The sequence below is a fragment of the Scylla paramamosain genome, chromosome 21 (assembly GCF_035594125.1).
Source record: "Scylla paramamosain isolate STU-SP2022 chromosome 21, ASM3559412v1, whole genome shotgun sequence".
In the NCBI taxonomy this organism is placed as follows: Eukaryota; Metazoa; Arthropoda; class Malacostraca; order Decapoda; family Portunidae; genus Scylla; species Scylla paramamosain.
The window spans coordinates 15,305,767-15,328,158 of record NC_087171.1 but is presented as its reverse complement, the minus strand read 5'-3'; the positions used below and the strand labels follow the sequence as shown (position 1 = coordinate 15,328,158).

Here is a 22,392-nt window from a genome sequence, read left to right as displayed (position 1 = left end):
CTCTCTCTCTCTCTCTCTCTCTCTCTCTCTCTCTCTCTCTCTCTCTCTCTCTCTCTCTCTCTCTTACTGAATTCATAAGTGCCCACAGTTACTCTTTTGGAGAGAGCTTAGAGATTATATAGTCTGTTTCATGCATAAAGTTGTGGCCTTCTACACACTACCATGTCATCTTGCTTAAGGAAGACAGTAACTTCATGCTTTTCAATGAGAACCCTTTGTGGTCTTAGCAGAATGCCAACCTCAGCCTCAACCCCAGCCAGGAATGTTATCACAGAACCAGCAAATAGTATTCACTACATAGTTGTCTACTGGTTTTGTAACACATCTAGTTGTTCCCTTATTGAAAGCTCAGTGCTCACAGCTACAAATCTTTAGATAGGACTGGGACCACTCACACTACACACTGGGACAGTGAGGTCACAACCCACCCTAAGCTTACATTTCATATCTACTTGATACTAGGTGAACAGGTGCTGCACACTCAAGCTAGCCCGTGTGTGTGTGTGTGTGTGTGTGTGTGTGTGTGTGTGTGTGTGTGTGTGTGTGTGTGTGTGTGTGCGCGCGTGTGCGCGTGCGTGCATACGTGCGTGTGTGCGTGCGTGTGCGTGTGTGTGGGTGCTTACTTGCATGCATGTGTGCGTGTGTGCTTTCTTCCATGTGTGTGTTTGTTCTTTCATGGGTTTTTATGGGTTATTAGTTTTAGAATTGATGTACAGTAATCATTGCTGCTGAAGAATTTACTGAATATTTTCACCAGAATCTGCAAACTTTTTTCCCTGTGAAAGTTTCATGTTTGCTGTATCTCATTTGCAAGGAGATAACTTTTGCATTGATTTTATAAATATAAAAAGGGGGGGAGTGACATTTTATGAGCTTCTGTATGATTTGAATTTTACTTATTGAATGAATATCAGTGCAATATTTTCTGCTTGCTCATTTTGAGTAATATAGTGGTATGTAGAAAAATACCTGTTCTCATGCAAATTTATTGCCAGAATGGGAAAAGTCAAGAAACGAAGCTTTGATATTTCATTAAAACATTACTATTGCCATTTCAAGTGTGGCCAGCAAAGAGCTGTCTTGCCACAGTTGATGTTGCCTACAGCAATAGATGGCAAGGCATCTCCCCAATTCTACATGTATGATCTTCAGTTGAAGAGGAACACATGAGCAGTTGGTAATACTTGACTTGTTTCTTCAGGGAAGGAATACTACGCTGGGCTCCTGCTACAGAAGAGGGCTGCCCCACCCTCCCATTACCCTGCCCTGCTCCCAGCTCTGCCACCACCACCACCCAGGGGGCGGAAGAGGGGTCGCCCTCCTCTGGCCAGTCGAAGGGGATTTCCTCCCTACACTCCAAGAGGCGGCCATTGTAAGATCCGCCCACTAGGGGGGCGACATCCAGAGCCCATCAAGTACAGGCCTCCTACTCCACCTCATTTGTTTCTGTCCTCTCTCCTCAGACTTACCAAGTCTGTTAATCTTTTTAACAAAAATGATTGCAAGAAACCTCCCAAACAGAGTGGAGATTCATCAAAATGGGATGTGTCATCCCATGGTGAGGCAAAGAAAGCTTCAGGAAAGCAGGCTGAGAAAGTTACACAAGAAGAGAACTCAGGAGGCTCACGTTCACAAGTAATAAAGTGCGAAAATGGTAAAGTTAGCCCAAAAACAGAATCAGCTAACAAAAGATTTTTGATTAAGCTACCATGTGATTTTTGCCCCCTTGTATTTAGAAAAAGAGCATCCCTTCATGCTCACATCAAACATAAACACAGAGGCATGCAAGAATGTCCTATATGTAAAGAAAAAATTAAGGTAAAGAACAAGTATGGTATGAGGTTTCATATATTGAAAAATCACAAAGACCAACCTCATTTTCATTGTAAAAAGTGTGGGGAGTCATTCAAATTACAGCACCACTTGACAAACCATGAAAGATTAAAACATGAACTTATGGAAAGTGATGATGACACTGACCAAAAATGTAACATAGTGGATATGGAGAGGGATTCTGAAGAAAGACAAATTAATGAAAAAAATAGGGAACTTAAGGAGAAAGCAGAAAAAGAGGAAAGAGAGAAAAGAGAAAAGAGAGAAAGAGAGGAAAGGGAAAGAAGGGAAAAGGAAGATAGAGAAAAGAAAGAAAAGTTGGAAAAAGAACTGAAAGAAAAACTTGAAAAAGAAAAGAAAGAGAAAGAATTAAGTGAGAAGAAAGCAAAGGAAGAAGAGACAAAGAAAAGAAAAGCTGAAAGAGAAAGATTAAAAGTTGAAGTGAAAAAGTCAAGGAAAGAGAATGACCATTGTAAAAAAGTGTCAGAAAAAAGGGTACCTGCAAGCATTGGGAAGGGGAAAGTGAAGGACACAGGGACCAATGTTATTGCAAGCCGAGGAAGTGGCGCAAGAGGAAGTAGTGCGAAGGTTGTGTCTCGTGGTAAAGTGATGAATGTGAAACCTCCTAGTAAGACACCGTCGTCCAAGGGGTCGTCAACCAATTCAGGTACGAGACTCCCAGCCAGAGTCACGCGCAATAAGCAAAGGGGCAAGATAGAGAGTGAAGATGATACCCAGAGTGAAAAGGACTCAGACTCAGATAATAATGGCGATGGCGATACAGGGGACACTGATGATGATGATGATGCCTCTTCCTCTTCCTCCTCTTCCTCCTCCTCTTCCTCCTCCTCCTCCTCCTCATCCTCTTCCTCCTCTTCCTCTGCATCAGAGGTTGTAGGGGAGAAGCTGTCTTGTGATCAGTGCAATTCAAGCTTCAAGAGTTCTCTTCAGCTTGAACGTCACCAAAAGGAAGCTCATCGCCGAGCCACGAGATCAAAAGTAGCTGTCAAAGCTCAAGAGGAAATTCGCAAGGAAGAGGAGGAAGAGGAGGAGGTGGAGGAGAAGGAGGAGGAGGAGGAGGAGGAGGAGGAGGAGGATTCTGAAGAATCTGAAGATGAAGAAGAAGAACTCCGGAAGGAAAGGGAAAGAAAAGAGAAGGAACGGAAAGCAAAAGAAAAATCTTTAACTTGCAGAGTTTGTAATAAAGTCTGTCGGAGTGAATATCAGCTAAGGCTTCACTTGCCAATACACACCATTGTAAGAAAAGTTCAAGGAGGGAAAAAATCTTCTCAAAGCAAGGCAAATGCTAGCAAGACTACTGATATTTCTGAAAAAAAAATGCAGTCCTCGTCAGATAAGTGCGGGGGAGAATCTGCCAGAGTTCTCAGAAGCACTGCTACAACTGCTCAGAGCAAAAAGAATTCTCCACCAACAAAATCTGGTGCTAAGAAGGATTCTAGTGAAGAAACTGAAAAGGATAAGCGAGCTGTGCAGAAGGAGAAGTGTGAATCTCAAAAAGAAAAAAATGACAAGAATGAGCAACCTTCATACCTCTTAAAAGTTGGTTCTTTATTCCGCTGTACAAAATGTAATGTCACTTTTAACAGGGAGAAATCCATGACTTACCATATGAAAAAAATCCATGAAACATTGTACCCATTCAGAGCATGTGAGCACTGTGGTAAGATATTTCGAAGTTGTGGTCCTTATAACAGGCATGTAATTATTCACAAAGTCCACCACTGCCCTGAACCAAACTGTAAGGCCAAATACCGCAAAATGCTCCGCTTAAAGCAACACCAAAAGAGTGCTCATACAAATAAGCCGTACAGGTGTCAAAAATGTATTCACATTTTTGCTAAGAAATCAGAGCTGGAGAAGCACCGAGAAGCAGACCATCCTAAAGTACCCACAGATGATGATGATGATGATGATGAAGAGGAGGAGGAGGAGGAGGAGGAGGAGGAGGAGGAGGGGGAAGAGGAAGAGGAAGAAGAGGAAGAGGAAGAGGAGGAGAAGGGACAGGAGGAGGAAGAGGAAGAGGAGGAAGAAGAGGAGGAGGAAAGAGAGGAGGAAGGGGAAGAAGAGGAGGAAGAGGAAGAGGAAGAAAGGAAAAAGGAGAAAGACAAAGAGGAAAAGAAGAGTATAAAAGAGGAAAAAGAAAGTAAATCTGATGGTGAAGTAATGTCCCCAACAAAAAGAAGAGCCAGATGTATGCCTATATCTTACAAGGAACCAGAGGATGAGGATGATTATGTTCCCCATAGGAGGAGTCATGACAGGAGAAAGAACATAGAAAAAAAGAGTCATGTTGAAAAGAAAAGCAGCTTACCTGTGAAAAGTGAAGGTAATAAGATAGTAAATTCTGATAGCCTTGATACTTTAAAGAAAACAAAGCTAAATATTCCATTAGAAAAGGAAGAAAATAATATTAAAAAAATTACAAAAGTGAATGAAAAAGTAACAAAGTGTATGAAGAGTGAAGGCAATAATACAGTACTTCTCCCAGAGAGCACTTCAATTGATGATAGCTTCTCGTCCACTGAGACGTCCCTGAAAAATCTTAAAACGGTAAAAAAAGTTGTGCACAAGGCATCACCCCCCAACAGCAAGAAAAACAAAGTGAATCTCAGTTGGACAGCAGCATTAAAAGCCCAAATTCAGGCTGCCAAATCAAGTTCAAAAAACTCGGCAAAAAAGAAGAGTAAAAGTAACTCTCCAAAGTTAAAGGCCAAGCCCAGTCATGGACCTGTGGGATTCAACCCAGTGAGTGCTCCTGAATATTCTCAAGGACAAGAGGCCCTTCCCTATCCCAGTTACCTAGTGGCTGAAGACTCTATGTTTAGTTTGGATGATAGTTCCCAGATGGATTTAATTGGGGATTATTATGGTGCACAGTACCCTCCCAGTGAAGAGATTAGTGATTTTGTACCTGATGATGACGATAATGGACCTGCAAAGATAATAGGGTTTGATTCATTTTAATTGAGATTTACTTAGTTTCTTTATATCAATTGATACCTCATACATAAATAAAAAAAAAACTTGTATAGTGCAATACCATTTGTAAATATTCTGGTACAGTGTGTGTGTGTGTGTGTGTGTGTGTGTATGTATGTGTGTGTGTGTGTGTGTGTGTGTGTGTGTGTGTGTGTGTGTGTGTGTGTGTGTGTGTGTGTGTGTGTGTGTACATAGTATGTCAAGTACTTACCCTCAGAAGTGAAGAGTGCACTAAGCCATGTCTATATTTTTTTTAGGTGAAATATGTCGAAAGAGTACCTTAAGGTTTGTAATGAGTACATGTTTAAATATTTTAATAAAAACATTATTTTATTTAGATTATTTTATATTTATGACATTTCTGAATTGTGCAAGATGAAATGCTGTAAGATTTTAAATATAGAAAATACTATGTATTTATTTAAAACTATGAATTGTACCTCAAAAAAATGTTGAAAATGTGCACTGCTGCAGAAAATACAGAATGAAAGGCTTTATCTGAAAAATTTCTCAAAGGAGTGTCATCTGTGAGTGAAATGTCATTTTGATACTCAAGTTTTGAGAGCAAGGACTCCAAGTTCCTTAACCCTCTCTTAAGGCAGAGATAATGATAACTTATGCTGACGTTTAATTGTGCCTGCAGGCATGGATACCCGAACTGTGGCCTTCCCTGAATCTCAAGCCTCCTCTCACTCCTCAGAGGAGGAAAGCCTCTTGCCTCACTCACCTGGACCAGAATCAAAAATATCAAGAGGGAAGGTATGTCCTGAGTGTGATATGGTGTTCTTCAAGATGCAAAGATACAACTTGCATGTGAATTTGCACTGACCTCTACTGGATTGTGGCACATGTTCTTACAAGACTAAAGATCCCAAGAGGTTAAGAATGCATAAGTTAACCCATAAAAAAAGGTAAACCTGACAATGAATGTGACATCTGCCACAAGTATTTTTTAACAGATGTTACTGAAAAACCATCAGAAAAAGATAGTCTATATATGCCAGTACTGTGATGCTAAGTATGGCACAGATGAATAATTGAGGAACCACATGAGAGAGCAACTTGGTAATACAAGAAAAGGGAAAGTTGTGTGAAGCTAAGTGAGCCAAAACAAAGAAAGGTTCAAACTATAGAGGGGGTTTCAGATGTAGACATGTCAGTTTTGTCAAAAGATTTTGAGAAACAAGTATCAGTTAAAGCTTCACATAGCCCAGCATTTAGGTACTTCAAGCAAGAAAATCAGTGATGGGTTATTGGTCAAACAGGATGTCTTGCAGAAACAGAGAAATCACTGTCAACTTCCAGATGAAAACAATGATTCCAGAGTTAAATTAGAATCCACAGTTTCATCTGTTACTACTACTTTTGATGCAGCTGTGAAGTGTGAGATAACAGAAGAGGTTGCAGACACCTCAGACAGAGTGGAGTTATTTGAACAATCTTCTTCACTTCTTGATCAGAGATTATTAATTTCCAGTAATATTGAGCAGCCATTATCAATGATGACATCATATATCACCAGTACAACAAGTGAACTGAAAAGACCTGAAGTAATGCCTGCAGTGTGCAACACATCCCTTAATCAGGTTTCAGCAATCCCTAGTACTCCACCTTGTTCAGCATTAATGATTTACGACACTTGGTGGACCACACTTTTTACTGGGGTCATCCACCTATACCACAAATGGACTTATAGTGAGCCCATACACACATACTACCCCTGCAGTATGTGTTCCATCTAACCAATCCACAACCAAACAAGATAGTACAACTCCAGTAATGATGTCAGCACCTGAAGTTACTGTTAGTGCATCTTTCTCAAATAACAGTCAGACAAGTGCAACAAAAGGCCAGACTCTCATGGAGAAAGAGGAACGACAAGTCAAAGAATATTCCTCATTCTTGTGTGTGCATTGTACTGCTTCATTTACCACTCCCCTGGAACTTGAACAACATATCCTTGATACACATCCTCACATGACCATTCACAAAGATATCATACCTACTAACCAAATGTCAGATAAATGTGAGGCAAAAATAGTGCAGAAGCAGGTGTCATAAAACAGAAGATGCAGCTGCCATGTCATATATGTGGAGAATATTTCACTTCCAAAGTGACACTGAAAAGTCACAAGAAAGAGCACAGAAAGGTATTCAGGTGTTTTGACTGCAATATGGTCTTCTTAACTTCACATAGATTGTTGCGGCATCAAAAGAGTCAACACAGTGACAAATGTAGGTGTTGATATGCTTGTGGTTTTCTTTGTGACACTTACCTGGAACTAACCAGCCATTATGAAACTGCACATGACGACTGTTCAAAACCTGAATGTCCACAATGTCAAAAGGAATTCCTTGTTAAAGCTTGTTTGATGAACCATCTTGAGAAGTGTAAGGATTGTCCACCTGATAAAAGACCAGCTCATGTGTGTGGAAATTGTGAAGGCTTCTTTCCAAATATGGAAACATATAACAACCATGCAAAAATTTGCCTCCTATCTATAAAAAAAAAAGGATCAAAGTAAAAGTGATATGTATGAAAGTGTGACAAGGAAAATAGTTGAGAGTACATCACAAAATTTGGCATAAGATATAACATATAACTTAGAAAACTGTGAAAATACTTCTGATGATGATTGGGAACCAGTTGATAGTAGTGAAAGTAGTATTGAGGAACTTAGTGATAATTTACCTTATAAATTCAGACGTGAAAGATCAACACATGTTTATGTAAAGTGTATATACTGTCCAAATGCTATAATTGAAAAGACTAAAGGAGTGAACCACATTTTGTCCAAGCACAAGAAGCAGGTTACACACATGATAACTTCACCTCTGAAGTGTGAAATTTGTGGAATGAGTTTAAAAAAAAAGTTATATTTGTGTAAACACCTTGTTAAGCACTATTCTGGACTAAATAGGTGGGATTCCATTGTATCCCAGAAAATTTTAAAGCTTGTAACAGTGAAAAATTATTGCTGGATTTGCAAATGCACATTCAGATGGCAGATGCATGGAAATTTTGATCATGGCATTATGAGAGATTTAGATATTGATGAAACTCTTACTCAAGAATGTGTCACGGAAGAACTAGTAGAACCTTTGAAGTGTGAAAAATGCAATGAAATTTGTTCAACTCAAAAACAGTTTTCGGTACATGTGAAAAAACACACAATGTCTTTGCCCATTGAAAATTCCATTGACAAAAATTTTAGGGTTAATTCTAGAATTCTTGAGTGTAATGAATGTCAGTATAAATGCAAAAAGATTATTGAACTAAATAAGCATCTAACAAGTAATTTTTTATGTGAAATAAGACCTAAGTTGGTGAAAAGACAGAGAAGCACAGTAGTCTTGAGCAAATCAGTAAAGATATTGACAGACAAGGAAGGATGAGTGAGAGGGGTCTTGAATTCAGAAATAAAGAAGCTAGCAAATGGTTTATTATAAAGAAAAATCAGAATAATTGTTTCTTTTTGGAAAATGTGATTTTATTTACTGCTCAGTGACCACTTTCAATTCTCATTTATATATACAGTTTAACTGTCTTCTCATATATAATTCCATCAGCTATATTAGTTGATATACCAGGCTTTAAAATTAATGTTATAAGTTATGGAAATCTATTTGACAGTAACCACTGTTTAAATCATAGCCATTTCATTGCTTGATTATTCTTTTTAAATGACAGTAAATGCTGCCTCACTGAGTTTTAATATATATATATATATATATATATATATATATATATATATATATATATATATATATATATATATATATATATATATATATATATATATATATATATATATATATATATATATAACACACACACACACACACACACACACACACACACACACACACACACACACACACACACACACACATACATACACACATATACATACATAAATACAATTTTCCTAGTTGTTTCACTTTGCTGCTTCAATCAAGCATGAGTTATGTACTGTATGTGTTCTCCATTCAGTGCTCTCTTGTCACAAGGTTGTGCATGTAAATAAAGGTAGTACCATGCCAATACAGCAGTGTGCATCATGAATTATTTAGTCACATATAAAAATAATTTACATGAAGTTAACTGATGGAATTTTAATCTTGTCATGATTTTCTTGAGTTAAACTTAATTATTCAATGATATTTTAGCACTAAGATGATTTACCTTATATTGCAAGTATCATAGGAAAATAGTAGTTATTATATACCCTGGATCATTGAAAATAAGATTGTATCTGTACAGTCTCAGAAGGTTGCCACTAAGTGGTGTGTCCCAGTGGATTTATGTATATGTCTTTCATTTTTGACAAGCTTTTTATTATTTGATCATTTTCCAGTCGAGTAAAATTTGAATTCTAAGTGTATTTCAAAGTTTAGTGTACATAAATGCAAACTATAGATTTGTACAATTGTGGGATGTATACGAAGAAGTACATGTTTTATTAGGAATAACTTCAGCGTTTCTGCAAGATAATTTTATGCCATAATAGAGATATTGATATGCCAAAGGGCTTCTCATCGCTGCACACTGGTGTTGATATAATGATATAATTGGAAAGTCCATAGATATGGCATAGAATTATCAGGCTGTGATTTATTATACTGCTTTGAATTTTATGTTCTCTGCTGTCCTCAGGTGCCAGTTATCTTGCTGTCTAAAGTCTTGTGTTAATCATTTAGATTTAGATACTTCATTCCTGTTACAAGCTATCAGTATGCTGGGGACATTCCTTCCCTGTAGTGATTGTATTTTTTTAAGCTAAACTTTTACAGATGGGATCTTGTATCTGGTATGCTATGAACCTAAGGATTGCCAGATGATAGATCTCTCAGAAATGTGGGGGCACTAGGCCTGATATGTACTAAAACAATTTTCTTGGAAAAAAATGAAGAATACAATGTCATTGACTTCCCTATCATTTTCCTGTCTTACTTGCGAAGTCTCAGCATGTCATCTATTACCTTCATTTAAACTTTGTTTCCATTAATACATAGTACACTGTTTTTCCAGTTTAAGGTCATGGCTAATGCTTGTAAGACTAGTCTCTAGATTTTATTATTATTTTTGTTGTTGTTTTTATTATTATTATTATTATTATTATTATTATTATTATTATTATTATTATTATTACATTGCATTACATTGCATTACATTACAGAAAATGGATATTTCTATAAAAAATAGAAATAAAAAATTAAAAAAGATTCAGGAGAACTGTCTGCAATGTAAACCACAGCACATCTATCTTTTGGCATTTGTATCAACTCAGTAAATTTTCTATTGTCAATTTTTGTTATTTCTAAAGCTCAATGGAAATAATTACACAAAAGTATTTGATAATTGCAACTGATTGAGTAAACTCAAGGTATGAAAAGTTAATGTGATGACATCAGTACAAAACCTACAAAAAATATTTGGATATATGAAAATGATTGTGTGGTTGCTTAGGTCACTGTTTCTAAAGGTAACACTATCACATGGTCAGGTAGTCAAAAGTTACAGAGGAAGTAAATAGAAGGGGCTTAAATGGAAGACAAACTCAACAACCAAAAGAATATATATATATATATATATATATATATATATATATATATATATATATATATATATATATATATATATATATATATTTGTTTATCTCCATTTTTTATGACTTCTTTTTCAAGAAATGGTGTGGGTATTTTGCCTCTATACACCTGAAAATAAAGTGCGTGTGTGTGTGTGTGTGTGTGAGAGAGAGAGAGAGAGAGAGAGAGAGAGAGAGAGAGAGAGAGAGAGAGGATGAGGAACAAGTAATCAGGAAGGTCACTTGGATGATGGAAGATAGGATAAATGAGTGCATGTGCAGAAGAGGTTCTAGTAGAGGCCACGCACTTGAACAAACAAGAAGGGAAGGAATTGGTTATTTGATTTATTTGAATTTTGTTGCTGATGTACACTCATGACTTTGGTACTTATTATTGGTACACCATATTTGTATTTTTTGGGTGAGGTCATGGCAGCAAAATGATGAATTTACTAGTTCAGTGTAATTATATTGAACTGGAATTGATGATGACTTGTTATTAATAAGCTTACCATTTGAAAATTTACTGTCCCTACAGGTTTTGGTTTGAACAGCAAGCCAACCAACCAACAAAACACTCACCTGTCTTTGGGAACCATACCTTCCCAAATTCAAACTATCCAGCCCAGAGTCCACACTGTTAAGGTGACCAAGGTATGTAAAGTGTGTGGTGTCATACTAAACACCCCTGCAGAAGTTGCAAAACATCAGCATTGTATGTTGTGGAAGTGTGGGAAATGTCAGTTTCAAACAAAGACTTTAGCAACCTTCAATGAACATTTGAAATTACATCAAATGAAACACAATTGTACTTTATGTCATGAGATTTTTAGCAGTCCCATTACCCATGCAGTTCACAGAAGAAAAATACATGGCTTGTATGACTGTAAGTATTGTTTTCATGAGTTTACAAGCAAAACTGAGTGGTCTAATCATATAAAACTTAATCATAAAGATAGAAATAAAAAAGATGTAAAAAATCTTACACCGCCATCAAATGAAGGTCCGTTTGGCAATGAAATGTTATTGCCTAAATTTCCAATATTAGTACCTGGTCCACCTGCAGGAATAATTATCAGCACCTCAGAATCAATAAATACTATATGTAGAACTAACATGCAGCCCACTCCTGTAGTATATAATCCACAGCTATACAATCATGGAAATCCTGCAGAAAAACAGCCACTGACACCCAATAATGCTGAAGGGATCACTTGCAAAGAGGAACCACTGGAAACTGAAAACAACAATCCTGGAACTGTTTTAATAAAGTTAAAACCAAAGCGTAGGAGGAAAAGTACATCAACTTCAAAAGTAGTTGGATTGCCCTGTGAGTCATGCTCTTCAGTCTTCAAAACTCTCACTGCCCTACGTTTTCATATTAAACAAAAGCACACAGAAAGGCCAAAGTGTCCAGCTTGCAATATTACAAGATCTACTTCAAGAAAAATTTTCCAGCATCAGATTACTGCCCATAAGGAAAAATTCAGATGCCGCCATTACTGCTTGGCACTTTTTGACACACGAGAAGAACTATCAGCTCATCACATAAGTGTGCATAATAAGGATGACACTGTAATGAAATGCAGACATTGTGGGATGAAATATGCCAAAGGAACTTACGTGGAACATCTGCAAGAGTGCCTAGGAGAGATTAAATGCAAACGTGTCAAAACATGTCCTACTTGTGACAGAAAGTTTGTAGACTCTACTGAATATAACCATCATGTCAGAGTATGTGAATCTTCCTCTGCAAAAGATGATGGTGAGAGTGAATCACCTGCTGCTAGTACCTCTGCTGATTACAACCAAGGGGAACAACAAAATTATACAAATCAGTTAGAACCACATAAGTTATTGGAGGAATCTTCACAATCTTCAGAAGAGAATCATAAATTGGAAGAAGTTAACAGCAGTCAGCCTAAGACCAATCAGTTTAAATGTAGATTTTGCCCAAAAGTTTTCCAGTGTAAAGAGGATGGTGTTGATCACATGGTGAATCAACACAATACTGCATTTTCTTGTATGAAAGAATATAGAGTATGTGATATATGTGGCAAATTATTTATTTCAGGACTGTCTCTCTGTAAACATGTACTCAGACATTATGAAAGAGGTGGAATGTGGAATGAAATCCTCCCTGCAAATTTTGGCCTGGAAGACATAAAAGTGAAATGTTGGATATGTAAGACATCAGGAGTTTCTTTCAGTACATTTCATACTAGATCCAGAAATTCAGTTATTGAAAATCTTCTTTCTGGAAAGACTTGTAAAAGCTCTGTGACTGATGAAGATTATATATTTCAATGTCATCTGTGTGAGGAAACCTTCTCTGATATACACAAATTTTGGAACCACATCAAGATACATTTATCAACACCTTCTATGGAGAATGTGGAAGAACACAAACCCTTCTTGTGTCCTAAATGCCCTCAGAACTATGCTGTACAGTCTGAATTGCTTGAACATTTGGCACTACATCTAATTCAGCAGAATATTTCTGGAGATAAACTTGAAAAAACAGCAAGCAATAATATGTTTGCTGATTCCTGTGACAAGATGGATGAGGATCTCAATGAAGAAGAGTCACTGGATGAAAGTGACAGCACAAAGCTGAAGACAGATGTATCTGATGACAGTGGGATGACTTACAAATGCTTGTATTGTGAACAAGTTTTCAGTATCAAAAGTGATGCATCAAAGCACTTACTTAGCACTCATGTAGATGACTTGAATATTATGATTAATGGCAAAGCTTGCCATCTTTGTGATCAATTTTTTATCAAAGCCTATGCTCTGTGCTCTCATATTTTAAAGCATTATATTGACCTTGGTAAGTGGGAAGACATGGTTCCTAGGAATTTATTAAATAATGTAAATAAGCGATTTTGCTGGATTTGTAAGACTGTCTTAAAGACTGGTCGTTCAGGTCACATGACTAGACGGAATAATACCATTGAAGAGGCACTGTCTTGCCGATCTGAGGAACTTGAGGAAGATGAACAGTTTCAGTGCCCTTTGTGTGAATTTTCTTGTTCAAACAGATACAGTCATTGGAAACACATCAAGCTTCATTTGTTTTTAAATAGACGTTCTTTAAGTCATGTAGATGCAAATTTGGAAGTTGAACAATCTACAGTCTCACAGGATTCAGAAAATAAAAAGTTTAACTGCCTGAAATGTAACAAACAATTCTCTGAAGTGCTGAGCTTTCGTAGACATTTAGCCTGTCATTTTCTTAGGCCATTTAAGATAAGAAAAAGAAAAAGAAATGAAAGTGACAGTGATGATAAACAAGTAAATAAGAAAAGAAAGACAATGACTCTCAGAAGTAAATCTTTGAGATCAAATAGTGGTAGGATAAGATGTACTCGTTGCTTCATGACATTTGAAGGTGCTAATGAGGGTGTATCTCATGTCTTACATGCACACAAGTTCAAAATGACACATGTTAAAGAACAGGGTCTGACCTGCAAAATGTGTGGTGCAAAGTTTAAAGGTGAATGGTGGTTATGTAGACACCTTGTCAACCATTACTGTACTCTGGAAATGTGGAATGATCTTGTACCACGAGACTTAGTGAATGCCCTCAATACAAGGAACCAGTGCTGGATCTGTAAGTGTGTGCTGGACAAAAATTATGTTGGCCATACCAGCAAGCGAAATGCATACATTGGAATGCTATTGACAGGGCATTGCAAAGAGGAGGAAAGCAAATTTGATTGTTCTCTGTGCAACAAAGAGTTTTCAACAAGAATTGAATTTTGGCAACATATGAAGTTACATCTTTCTAAGCCTCCAAGTGATTATACTCCTCAAAGTGATCTCATGGCAAAGGAAAAGAGAGAAGACTATGAATGCAGTGACTGTTCTTTGCATTTCAAGAGTGAAGACGAATTATATAAACATCTAGCTTTCCATTTTCTTGAATATACCAATAAGGGAAAGTCAGGAACAGACATTATGGTGGAAGACCATCAAAGTGAGGAAACTGTGCAAACAGAGGAAAGCAGTGAAGATGATGAGTGGCTTCCTCCAAGTATTGTGAAAAAAAGGAAAACTGAAAATAAGAAACAGGAAGATGAGGTAGAAAGTAATGTTTCTGTAATCAAGATAGAGGATCATGAAATTCTGGAAGACATCAGTGAAATAACTATCAAGAGTGAAGATATCATTATTGATGAGATGTAGAAAGACTACTCTCAGAAGGTGAAACTGAAAATGTAAAACTTGAATAATTGATGTATCTGGATAAAATTGTTAAGAAAAAGAGGGACATGAATAAGCAGTGCATGCTTAGTATTATTACTGTCACAAAGCAGAGATAAAGTTTGTGTGAGCTCATATGATTCAGTATGTTTGCAGTATTACAAAGCATGAGTGTGTGTGTGTGTGTGTGTCGGTGGGTGGCTTTTTGTGTGTGTGTTTTATGTCCCTAATGTATATATTTATTGTAGGGTTTCAATCATTTATGTTGTTTTCATGTATAATTTAAACAGTCATTATCTTTAAGCCATAATCTTTAAGTCATGTGTATATATTCCTTGCACATACCATCCCTCATCATGACATCATGACATGGTTTATGCAACTAAACTTTTTCATGACTTATTGTCTTCCTTCATTTTTTTTTGTCAGAAGATTCTTCTTATTCACTTTTTCTTATATTTTTTTTTTTTCAGAACTTTCTCTTATTTCCTCTAGTTTTGTTAGTTTTCCTTTATCCAATATTTCCTCATACGACAACACTTGGACTTTGTTCCTATTTTGTGGCAGCTCTTTGTATTGTCTCCACTTTTCTTCTGTATTTTCTTGTATGGTAATTGTTGCAGCTTCACATTCAAAATTGACCATTTCACAAACATATATACTATTTATTTATATACTAATCAATCTACATATGAGATACATATGAGATACATATGAGTTCTACATATGAGATACAAAATTCGTAATTTTCTCAATTGAAAAATAAAGTCAAAGAGAATGAAATCTGAACTGATATTGCCAGGGAAGGATATATATATATATATATATATATATATATATATATATATATATATATATATATATATATATATATATATATATATATATATATATATATATATATATATATATATAGTTCTCTGGCAATATCAGTTCAGATTTCATTCTCTGACTTATTTTTCAATTAAGAATTTTTATGTTTCATATGAATCTCCTTTTGATATATTTTCCTAAGAACAGAAAACTTCTTAGGACTGAGCTACATTTTTCTTTCCTGGCTTATACGGTTTACAATTCAGTCTTCATGTAATTCTCCACAACAGTCATTACTTATATTACACAACAATCATAACATTACATTACACAACAATCATTACTTTTTTTTTTTTTTACATCATCAGTATATTCATACTCATATTTACTTATCCCTTCAAGAATACATTTTCATTTACATCAGTCAAGAGCTTAATTTGGGCCAGTACCAATGTCTGCCACATTGCCTTGATATGGGAAACCTCTCTTACAAGGATTCTGTGTGGGAGGAGTGTCAGGTGGAGTATCACAAAGATGGCATTGGCTCAAATTACTTTGTTTGTGTGTGTGTGTGTGTGTGTGTGTGTATGTGTGTGTGAGTGTGAGAGTGAGTGAGTGAGTGAGTGAGTGAGTGTATTTGTTTCCATGCATGGTGTGCCTCCTATGAATGGATCTATTTTTCATCAGTGGCATGATGAATTTTTACTCAGATATTGTATCTTAATAAAAAAGTTTTGTTTGGTAATTTAATATTACATTACAATGTAATTATAGAATGCTAAATAGAAAACTGGTAAATCAGCATAATGTATAACCAGGGTAAAATGTTTCTTTTTGTACAGTGCATATGTATATCCATTTATTCCATTAAAGTTAATTTGGTCATTATACAACTGTTTATATTCTTCCTTACTGGGTTTTTGTTTGATGATCTTGAAAGGCAACACACTTGTACTGCTAAATCTGAAAATAACCCCAGTGCCACTTTTTGCAGCAGTTGAACTTGTGCCATCCTTGAGAGGGAAGCTGTCCTCAGTTCATGAAAATAATTGTTATTCAGTGAAAATTGATAAGGACAAAATTATTGTAAATTACGGATTTCTTATTTTCATTCATATTTTTTTATCGGTTCAACAAACTTATCAGGAATATGATACTGCTGGAAGGAACATAAAAAGGCATAAAAGCAGGATTTAACATCAGTAAGTATTATGACATATATATATATATATATATATATATATATATATATATAGAGAGAGAGAGAGAGAGAGAGAGAGAGAGAGAGAGAGAGAGAGAGAGAGAGAGAGAGAGAGAGAGAGAGAGAGAGAGAGAGAAACATTATTTCTGGCCACACCATCATTGTTTGGCCTGCAGCAGTTGTTTATCTTTACTACTGGCTGGCTGAGTAGCAGAACCTCAGAAGGCACATAAACCTTGGGAGCATATTATGTTGCAGTGTCAGGGAACCAAAGCCGTTAACAGCCACAGGTCCCAGAGTTAATGAGAGAGAGAATGGAGGGTGGTGATTGCACCAAAATTCAACGCAATAGCATTATGCCTTTCATTTAAGTATTCACAGGAATCCTCTGCCCGTCAACACCAGCACCAACACAAGTTGTGCAAATTAAGGTCAGTTGATAAGGTGTAAACAGGTCTATAATACATATAGTGGTGGTCCTTATTCCCAATGGACTCTGCCTGCCATGTTCATTAGCTTGTAGTGTTTGTGTGACAATGTGAGGTAGCGGTGGTCGCACCACACGCGACGGTTCTCAAACAGCACGTCAACTGAAATAGATGTCATCAGTTACGTAATTATATATATATATATATATATATATATATATATATATATATATATATATATATATATATATATATATATATATATATATATATATATATATATATATACACCATCCACAGACCGTTAACACTATTACTCTTAACAACCCTTTAAAAAGATTCTTAGTGACGAGCGGGGGACCGACAATTTGAGTGAGTGTGTGTGTGTGTGTGTGTGTTCTATCATCGTAATGGCTGAATCATGAGCGTCGTGGTGTACACAGGAGCACGTGCTCGATGGCTTGCTCTCTCTCTCTCTCTCTCTCTCTCTCTCTCTCTCTTTGCTATATGCCCAGGAAACAGGTGCGTGGGAGTGACGGCAGTGACCCGTTTGAGGTGCCGCGAAACAAGGAAGGAAGCGCCTTTAGCGTCCCTCCTTGTTCCCGGGACACTGGCTTGGTGCACCCAGATGTTGGCAGAGGCAAGGCATCACCACCACGTGCCTTCACGCTGGGAAACCCCCGCCGGCTCCCACTACTTGTGTTGCCCCTACCGCCTTCCTCCTTCACCCTGATTGCTGCCAACTCTGGTATGCTGTGATGAGTGGAGCACATGGATTATATGGTGCATCATACTCTCTCTCTCTCTCTCTCTCTCTCTCTCTCTCTCAATTGCTCTCTAATTGCGGCAGACATTTTGCATGTATCACTGCGTTTTTCAAACCATTCCAACCCTTTCCATATGTCTTGTCGTGAATATTATTTAGGTATCTTCCTTTTCTTAATTTTGTCTTCATATTCAATCGAATATCCTGGTTCTTTTATATTCCACAACTGTGTGTGTGTGTGTGTGTGTGTGTGTGTGTACAAAACCCACAGATCCGTTTCTTTTGGCATGATGGTTAAGGCTCGAAAATTTTTCTTGGTGTGCTGTCCACCGCAGCGTGCAACCGTTTCTTTGTGGCTCGGCGTGGAGTGAAGAGTGGTTGGCAGCCAGCCGCTGATGAGAAATCCAGGACACCACTATAAACGCCTTTGCCGATGGCGACTGAGGATAGAAAACAAGGGCCAGGTGCAGGGGAAAAAGGGATGTGTGTGTGTGTGTTTGTGTGTGTGTGTGTTCGTTTGAATTTGTGTGCCTGTTCGTGTATGTCTGTGGGTTTATATGCCAGACTCAATGTATTGGCATAATGACTTAGGAGAATGCATGACCAGCCTAAGACATGCTCTATACGTCAAGTCGGAGAGTGTAAATAGAAAAAAGAAAATTTAAAAATAGTTCGTCTGTCGAACGGACTCGTAATCAAGGTGTTAGTGTTGAGTCATAAGGAAGCTTTAAGAGAAGATTAGACAGATTTGTGGATGGGGATGATAGGTGGAAATAGATAGGTATATTTTATACAGGGACTGCCACGTGTAGGCCTGATGGCTTCTTGTAGCTTCCCTTATTTTTTATTTTTTTTATGTTCTTATGTTCTTATGACAATAATGGAATAATGGTTCAGTCCTGTCGTCCCTACTTAGCGTAGTGGTGATGTCTCATCTGAATGACTGCGTAGCCCATGTCAGGCAAACGCTGAACTGAGGGATGAGTGGCCGAATTTAGACTGAGATTGCAAGGTGTCACCACAGTGCCGGGGAGAAGTGGCCGCACGTGCTGACAGCGAGCCACTTCCTCTGTATGTGCGCCCACTTCATCTTTGCGTCTTTTCTTGTTCCTGACAGGTTGACGTTACAAGAGTGACGGAGATGCAACCTTAGCAGCGCGCGCACACGCGCGCGAGCGAGCGCGCACACACACACACACACACACACACACACACACACACCTTCTTAAGAGACAAGCTACTCTTGCTTCCTTTCTCTCTCTCTCTCTCTCTCTCTCTCTCTCTCTCTCTCTCTCTCTCTCTCTCTCTCTCTCTCTCTCTCTCTCTCTGTACATATCTCGCTCGTACTTGTACTTCACTTCATTGAGTCTAATGCACCTCACTATTTTATCTAAAGTCACACTGTGCATATATGTTCTTATCCTGCTTATACTCTCCCAAAGGAAATATGGCCTGAAAATTATTGTGTGCATCTCTGTAACCCCAGTTGTTTAATTTAGCCTTTATCGGCACTTATAACTTCCTTAGCCGCACTGCCACCTGGGGAGAGATGGCCGCTCGCTATATAGGAAATTGTGTCTTGGTTCCTTATTGCACACATCCTGTGTAGTAAGTGCCCGTCAGGAATCCGTAGCCTGTCGCTCGTGTCATTTGCAAGCCCTCCCGTGAAAAACTTACCTTATTCTGCAGCACGATCAGTTTTTGAGCTTCACATATATGTATCATGTTCCATCTACTTATAACCTCTAGTATAGTGTTGGCTTGTGAAGTATTTCTATGAGAGAGAGAGAGAGAGAGAGAGAGAGAGAGAGAGAGAGAGAGAGAGAGAGAGAGAGAGAGAGAGAGAGAGAGAGTGTGTGTGTGTGTGTATGTGTGTGTATGATACAATTTTTACATCTGTCTAGACTTAACTCATAGTTAAAGTACTTTAAAATACAGTCAGTCAGTATCTTAGTAATGTATATTAACATAAACATACTAATACTCATCTCTCAGCTGTGATATAAATACACTGACACACGTCTATCAGCTGCATTGGAGGCCTCGAGTCACAAGACTGTTCCCGGGATTATAAAACTGGGTGGCTGATGGGAGATGAAATGACAGCTTTTGCTAAAAGTATACGGACAACGTGGTACACTCCCTGGAGATTGATTTCCCTCAAAGACGCAGAGGTTGAAGCTGAGGTTTCTGTTCCTAAAGATGGATATTCAAGCCTCTGCCAGAGAGGTGGGAGAGGCACTCTACATCTAGGAAAGAAAGGCAGAGCGATAGAATGAAACAGACGAATGGATGAACAGGTAGATGGATATTCATGCAAAGATAGATGGATAGATAGATCAAAAGAAGCAAGGCCATCACCAAGAACAATATCTCCGTGCAAAAGAGGAAAAAAACTGAGTACGACCACGCCTTGAGCACTCACGCAACAACAGCACAAGGTAAGGGAAGTGCGTCACTATCATAATGGGGGAGGAGGGGTGCCTCCTTGAAGCCTCATTCCTGAAACACAAAGGTACTGAGGCACAAAGTAAAGGGTGCCCACGTACTCGTATGCGTACACGTTGTTGGTGCCGCGCCAACGCTCTCTTAGAAGCCTCGGAGGGAAGTGCGCGCTACCAGGAAGGTCCTGCAACGCACAGAGAGGATGAAAGGGAGGAAGGGAAGGGAAGACACCTGCCTCTACCTCATGCTCTATTTGCTGCACTTCTTAAACTCCAGCTCTTGGCGGAGGCAGCTGTACTCGTATAGAGACCAACTGTATGAGACCAATAAACAGTTTGATTTAGATAGAATTGAAAACCATATATGTATGTAAGTACTAGAATAGCTGTTATTACCACATCTTAAAAAACCTCATAGTTTATTATTTATCTTGCTATTTCTAAATAAACAATTTTTTTTTTTTTTTGCTTTGCAACTCTCTCTCTCTCTCTCTCTCTCTCTCTCTCTCTCTCTCTCTCTCTCTCTCTCTCTCTCTCTCTCTCTCTCTCTCTCTCTCTCTCTTATACAAAAAAAGAAAAACACTGGTAAGATCGAAGGTTGCATTACTTGAATGGCCCATAACAATATGCTTATCCTACTTCCCCGCACTGAGTCAGGGGTGTGCGTGTATTGATGTATTGTGGCATCTGGCAATTGTCTCTTGCAATGTTTACATGGACCTCGTGGTTGAGGCATGTTTTTGTTTACGTCACAGGCGGACCAATCACGAAAAGCTTCGACGTTGTCTTGCAACCAATCACAGAGAAGCTTATCATTGCCATGCACCTGTTCCCATTCATATGCGTCTGTGTTTCATATTAGATCGTCTATTCCACGTAATATATTTTGAGTGCTTGTAAGCTATATTTACTTGAATGTATAATAATTTATTAAGATTGGCATTAGTTTATGCTTTGTTATGTAATATTTGTCATTACTTTCATCGCACAATGAAGAACAACTATATATTTGTAATTATCCAGAAATCTTACCAGTGAAATTGCCGTGTAGTCTACAGTAATGTATAGTCTTTACTTATAAATGAAGTGACATACTTTGTCATTAAATACCATTTGTATTATAATAACTTCAGATCTGTGTGATGGATATTGTTCAAACGAAATACGAGAACAAAAATTAAGATGAAATTGTAATGAAAACGTTGCTTTTCGTAATGTTATGCCATAATGATTCAAGTACATTAATTTTGTACAAATAGCATGTCAAGAATCGTGGTCTTAAATAAACAACATCTTACAGTTTTTGCGAATACCGAATATACGCCTCTGAAATAAAAGCGGTCTTGGCAAATGTATAATAATTTGTTGCTCTGGGAGATGACAACACTGGATGGTTGCCATGCGTACCGCGCCGTATAAAACCCTCAACGCACCAGGCGGATACTCAAACTTGAACATCCCAACCTCGCAGAAGGATACGCGTGTGGAGGAAGTATTGTTTGTCGGTGCACACGAAATTCTTGCAAACAGACACAATGAAGCCCAAGTTTGGAAACGACTTGACAAATGTTATCCTGCGACAGTCCCAGGTGGTGCAGACTCGGATGGCGGGGAGGGCCGTCATCAAAGTGGTCAACAGGTGCAATGACGCCAAGGAAAACAACAGCCTCAGTACGTACTGCTCGTGTTATGGCATGTGTAGGATAGAGACGCTCCCTGGCTCTCAGTATTCATTGCATCTGTAACTGTCAGCAGATTGTGCATGCTCATCTGCTTTCATGTTTCGTGACACGCTTGCTTCTGTTGCACACACACACACACACACACACACACACACACACACACACACACACACACACACACTTTTCCAGACCATCAGACCCTTTCAGTATTTAGTTTTATTTCTACACTAACGTCTCTTTGCACGAGTATATTATGTGTTGACAGCTGTCGCCGTGAGGTGCAGTCTTTCAGCCCTATTGCAACTGTCCTTACAGAACAGACGTGCATTGGGCTCCATTGTTCGGCAGCTGTGAGCCACAGAGAACAGGAAAATAATCACACTCACATCATAACGGTTACAGTTCTCTATTCAATAATACAGTTTATA

At 38.0% G+C, this 22,392-nt stretch overlaps 2 protein-coding genes across 7 annotated transcripts in view; both read left to right on the top strand.

Moving 5' to 3' along the window:
- LOC135111092 (axoneme-associated protein mst101(2)-like) overlaps positions 1-14,754 on the top strand; it is a 30,379-nt gene extending 15,625 nt beyond the window's left edge. For 2 of the 6 annotated variants that reach the window (XM_064024023.1, XM_064024022.1), the window contains one exon: positions 10,960-14,754. In XM_064024023.1, coding sequence (XP_063880093.1) covers positions 10,960-14,612 — 3,653 coding nt within the window. In that variant the 3' untranslated portion in view covers positions 14,613-14,754. Of the gene's footprint in view, positions 1-1,201; positions 5,021-5,476; positions 5,913-10,959 lie in introns of those variants that run through there. The other 4 variants (XM_064024025.1, XM_064024024.1, XM_064024028.1 and 1 more) reach the window with 3 other exon arrangements.
- Positions 14,755-21,720: 6,966 nt separating this feature from the next.
- The window catches only part of LOC135111089 (leucine-rich repeat protein soc-2 homolog), a 21,988-nt gene continuing 21,316 nt past the window's right edge, over positions 21,721-22,392 (top strand). Inside the window, exon 1 of the mRNA XM_064024019.1 lies at positions 21,721-21,953. Within this exon, the coding sequence (XP_063880089.1) occupies positions 21,818-21,953 (136 nt within the window). The 5' untranslated portion in view covers positions 21,721-21,817. The remainder of the gene's footprint in view (positions 21,954-22,392) is intronic.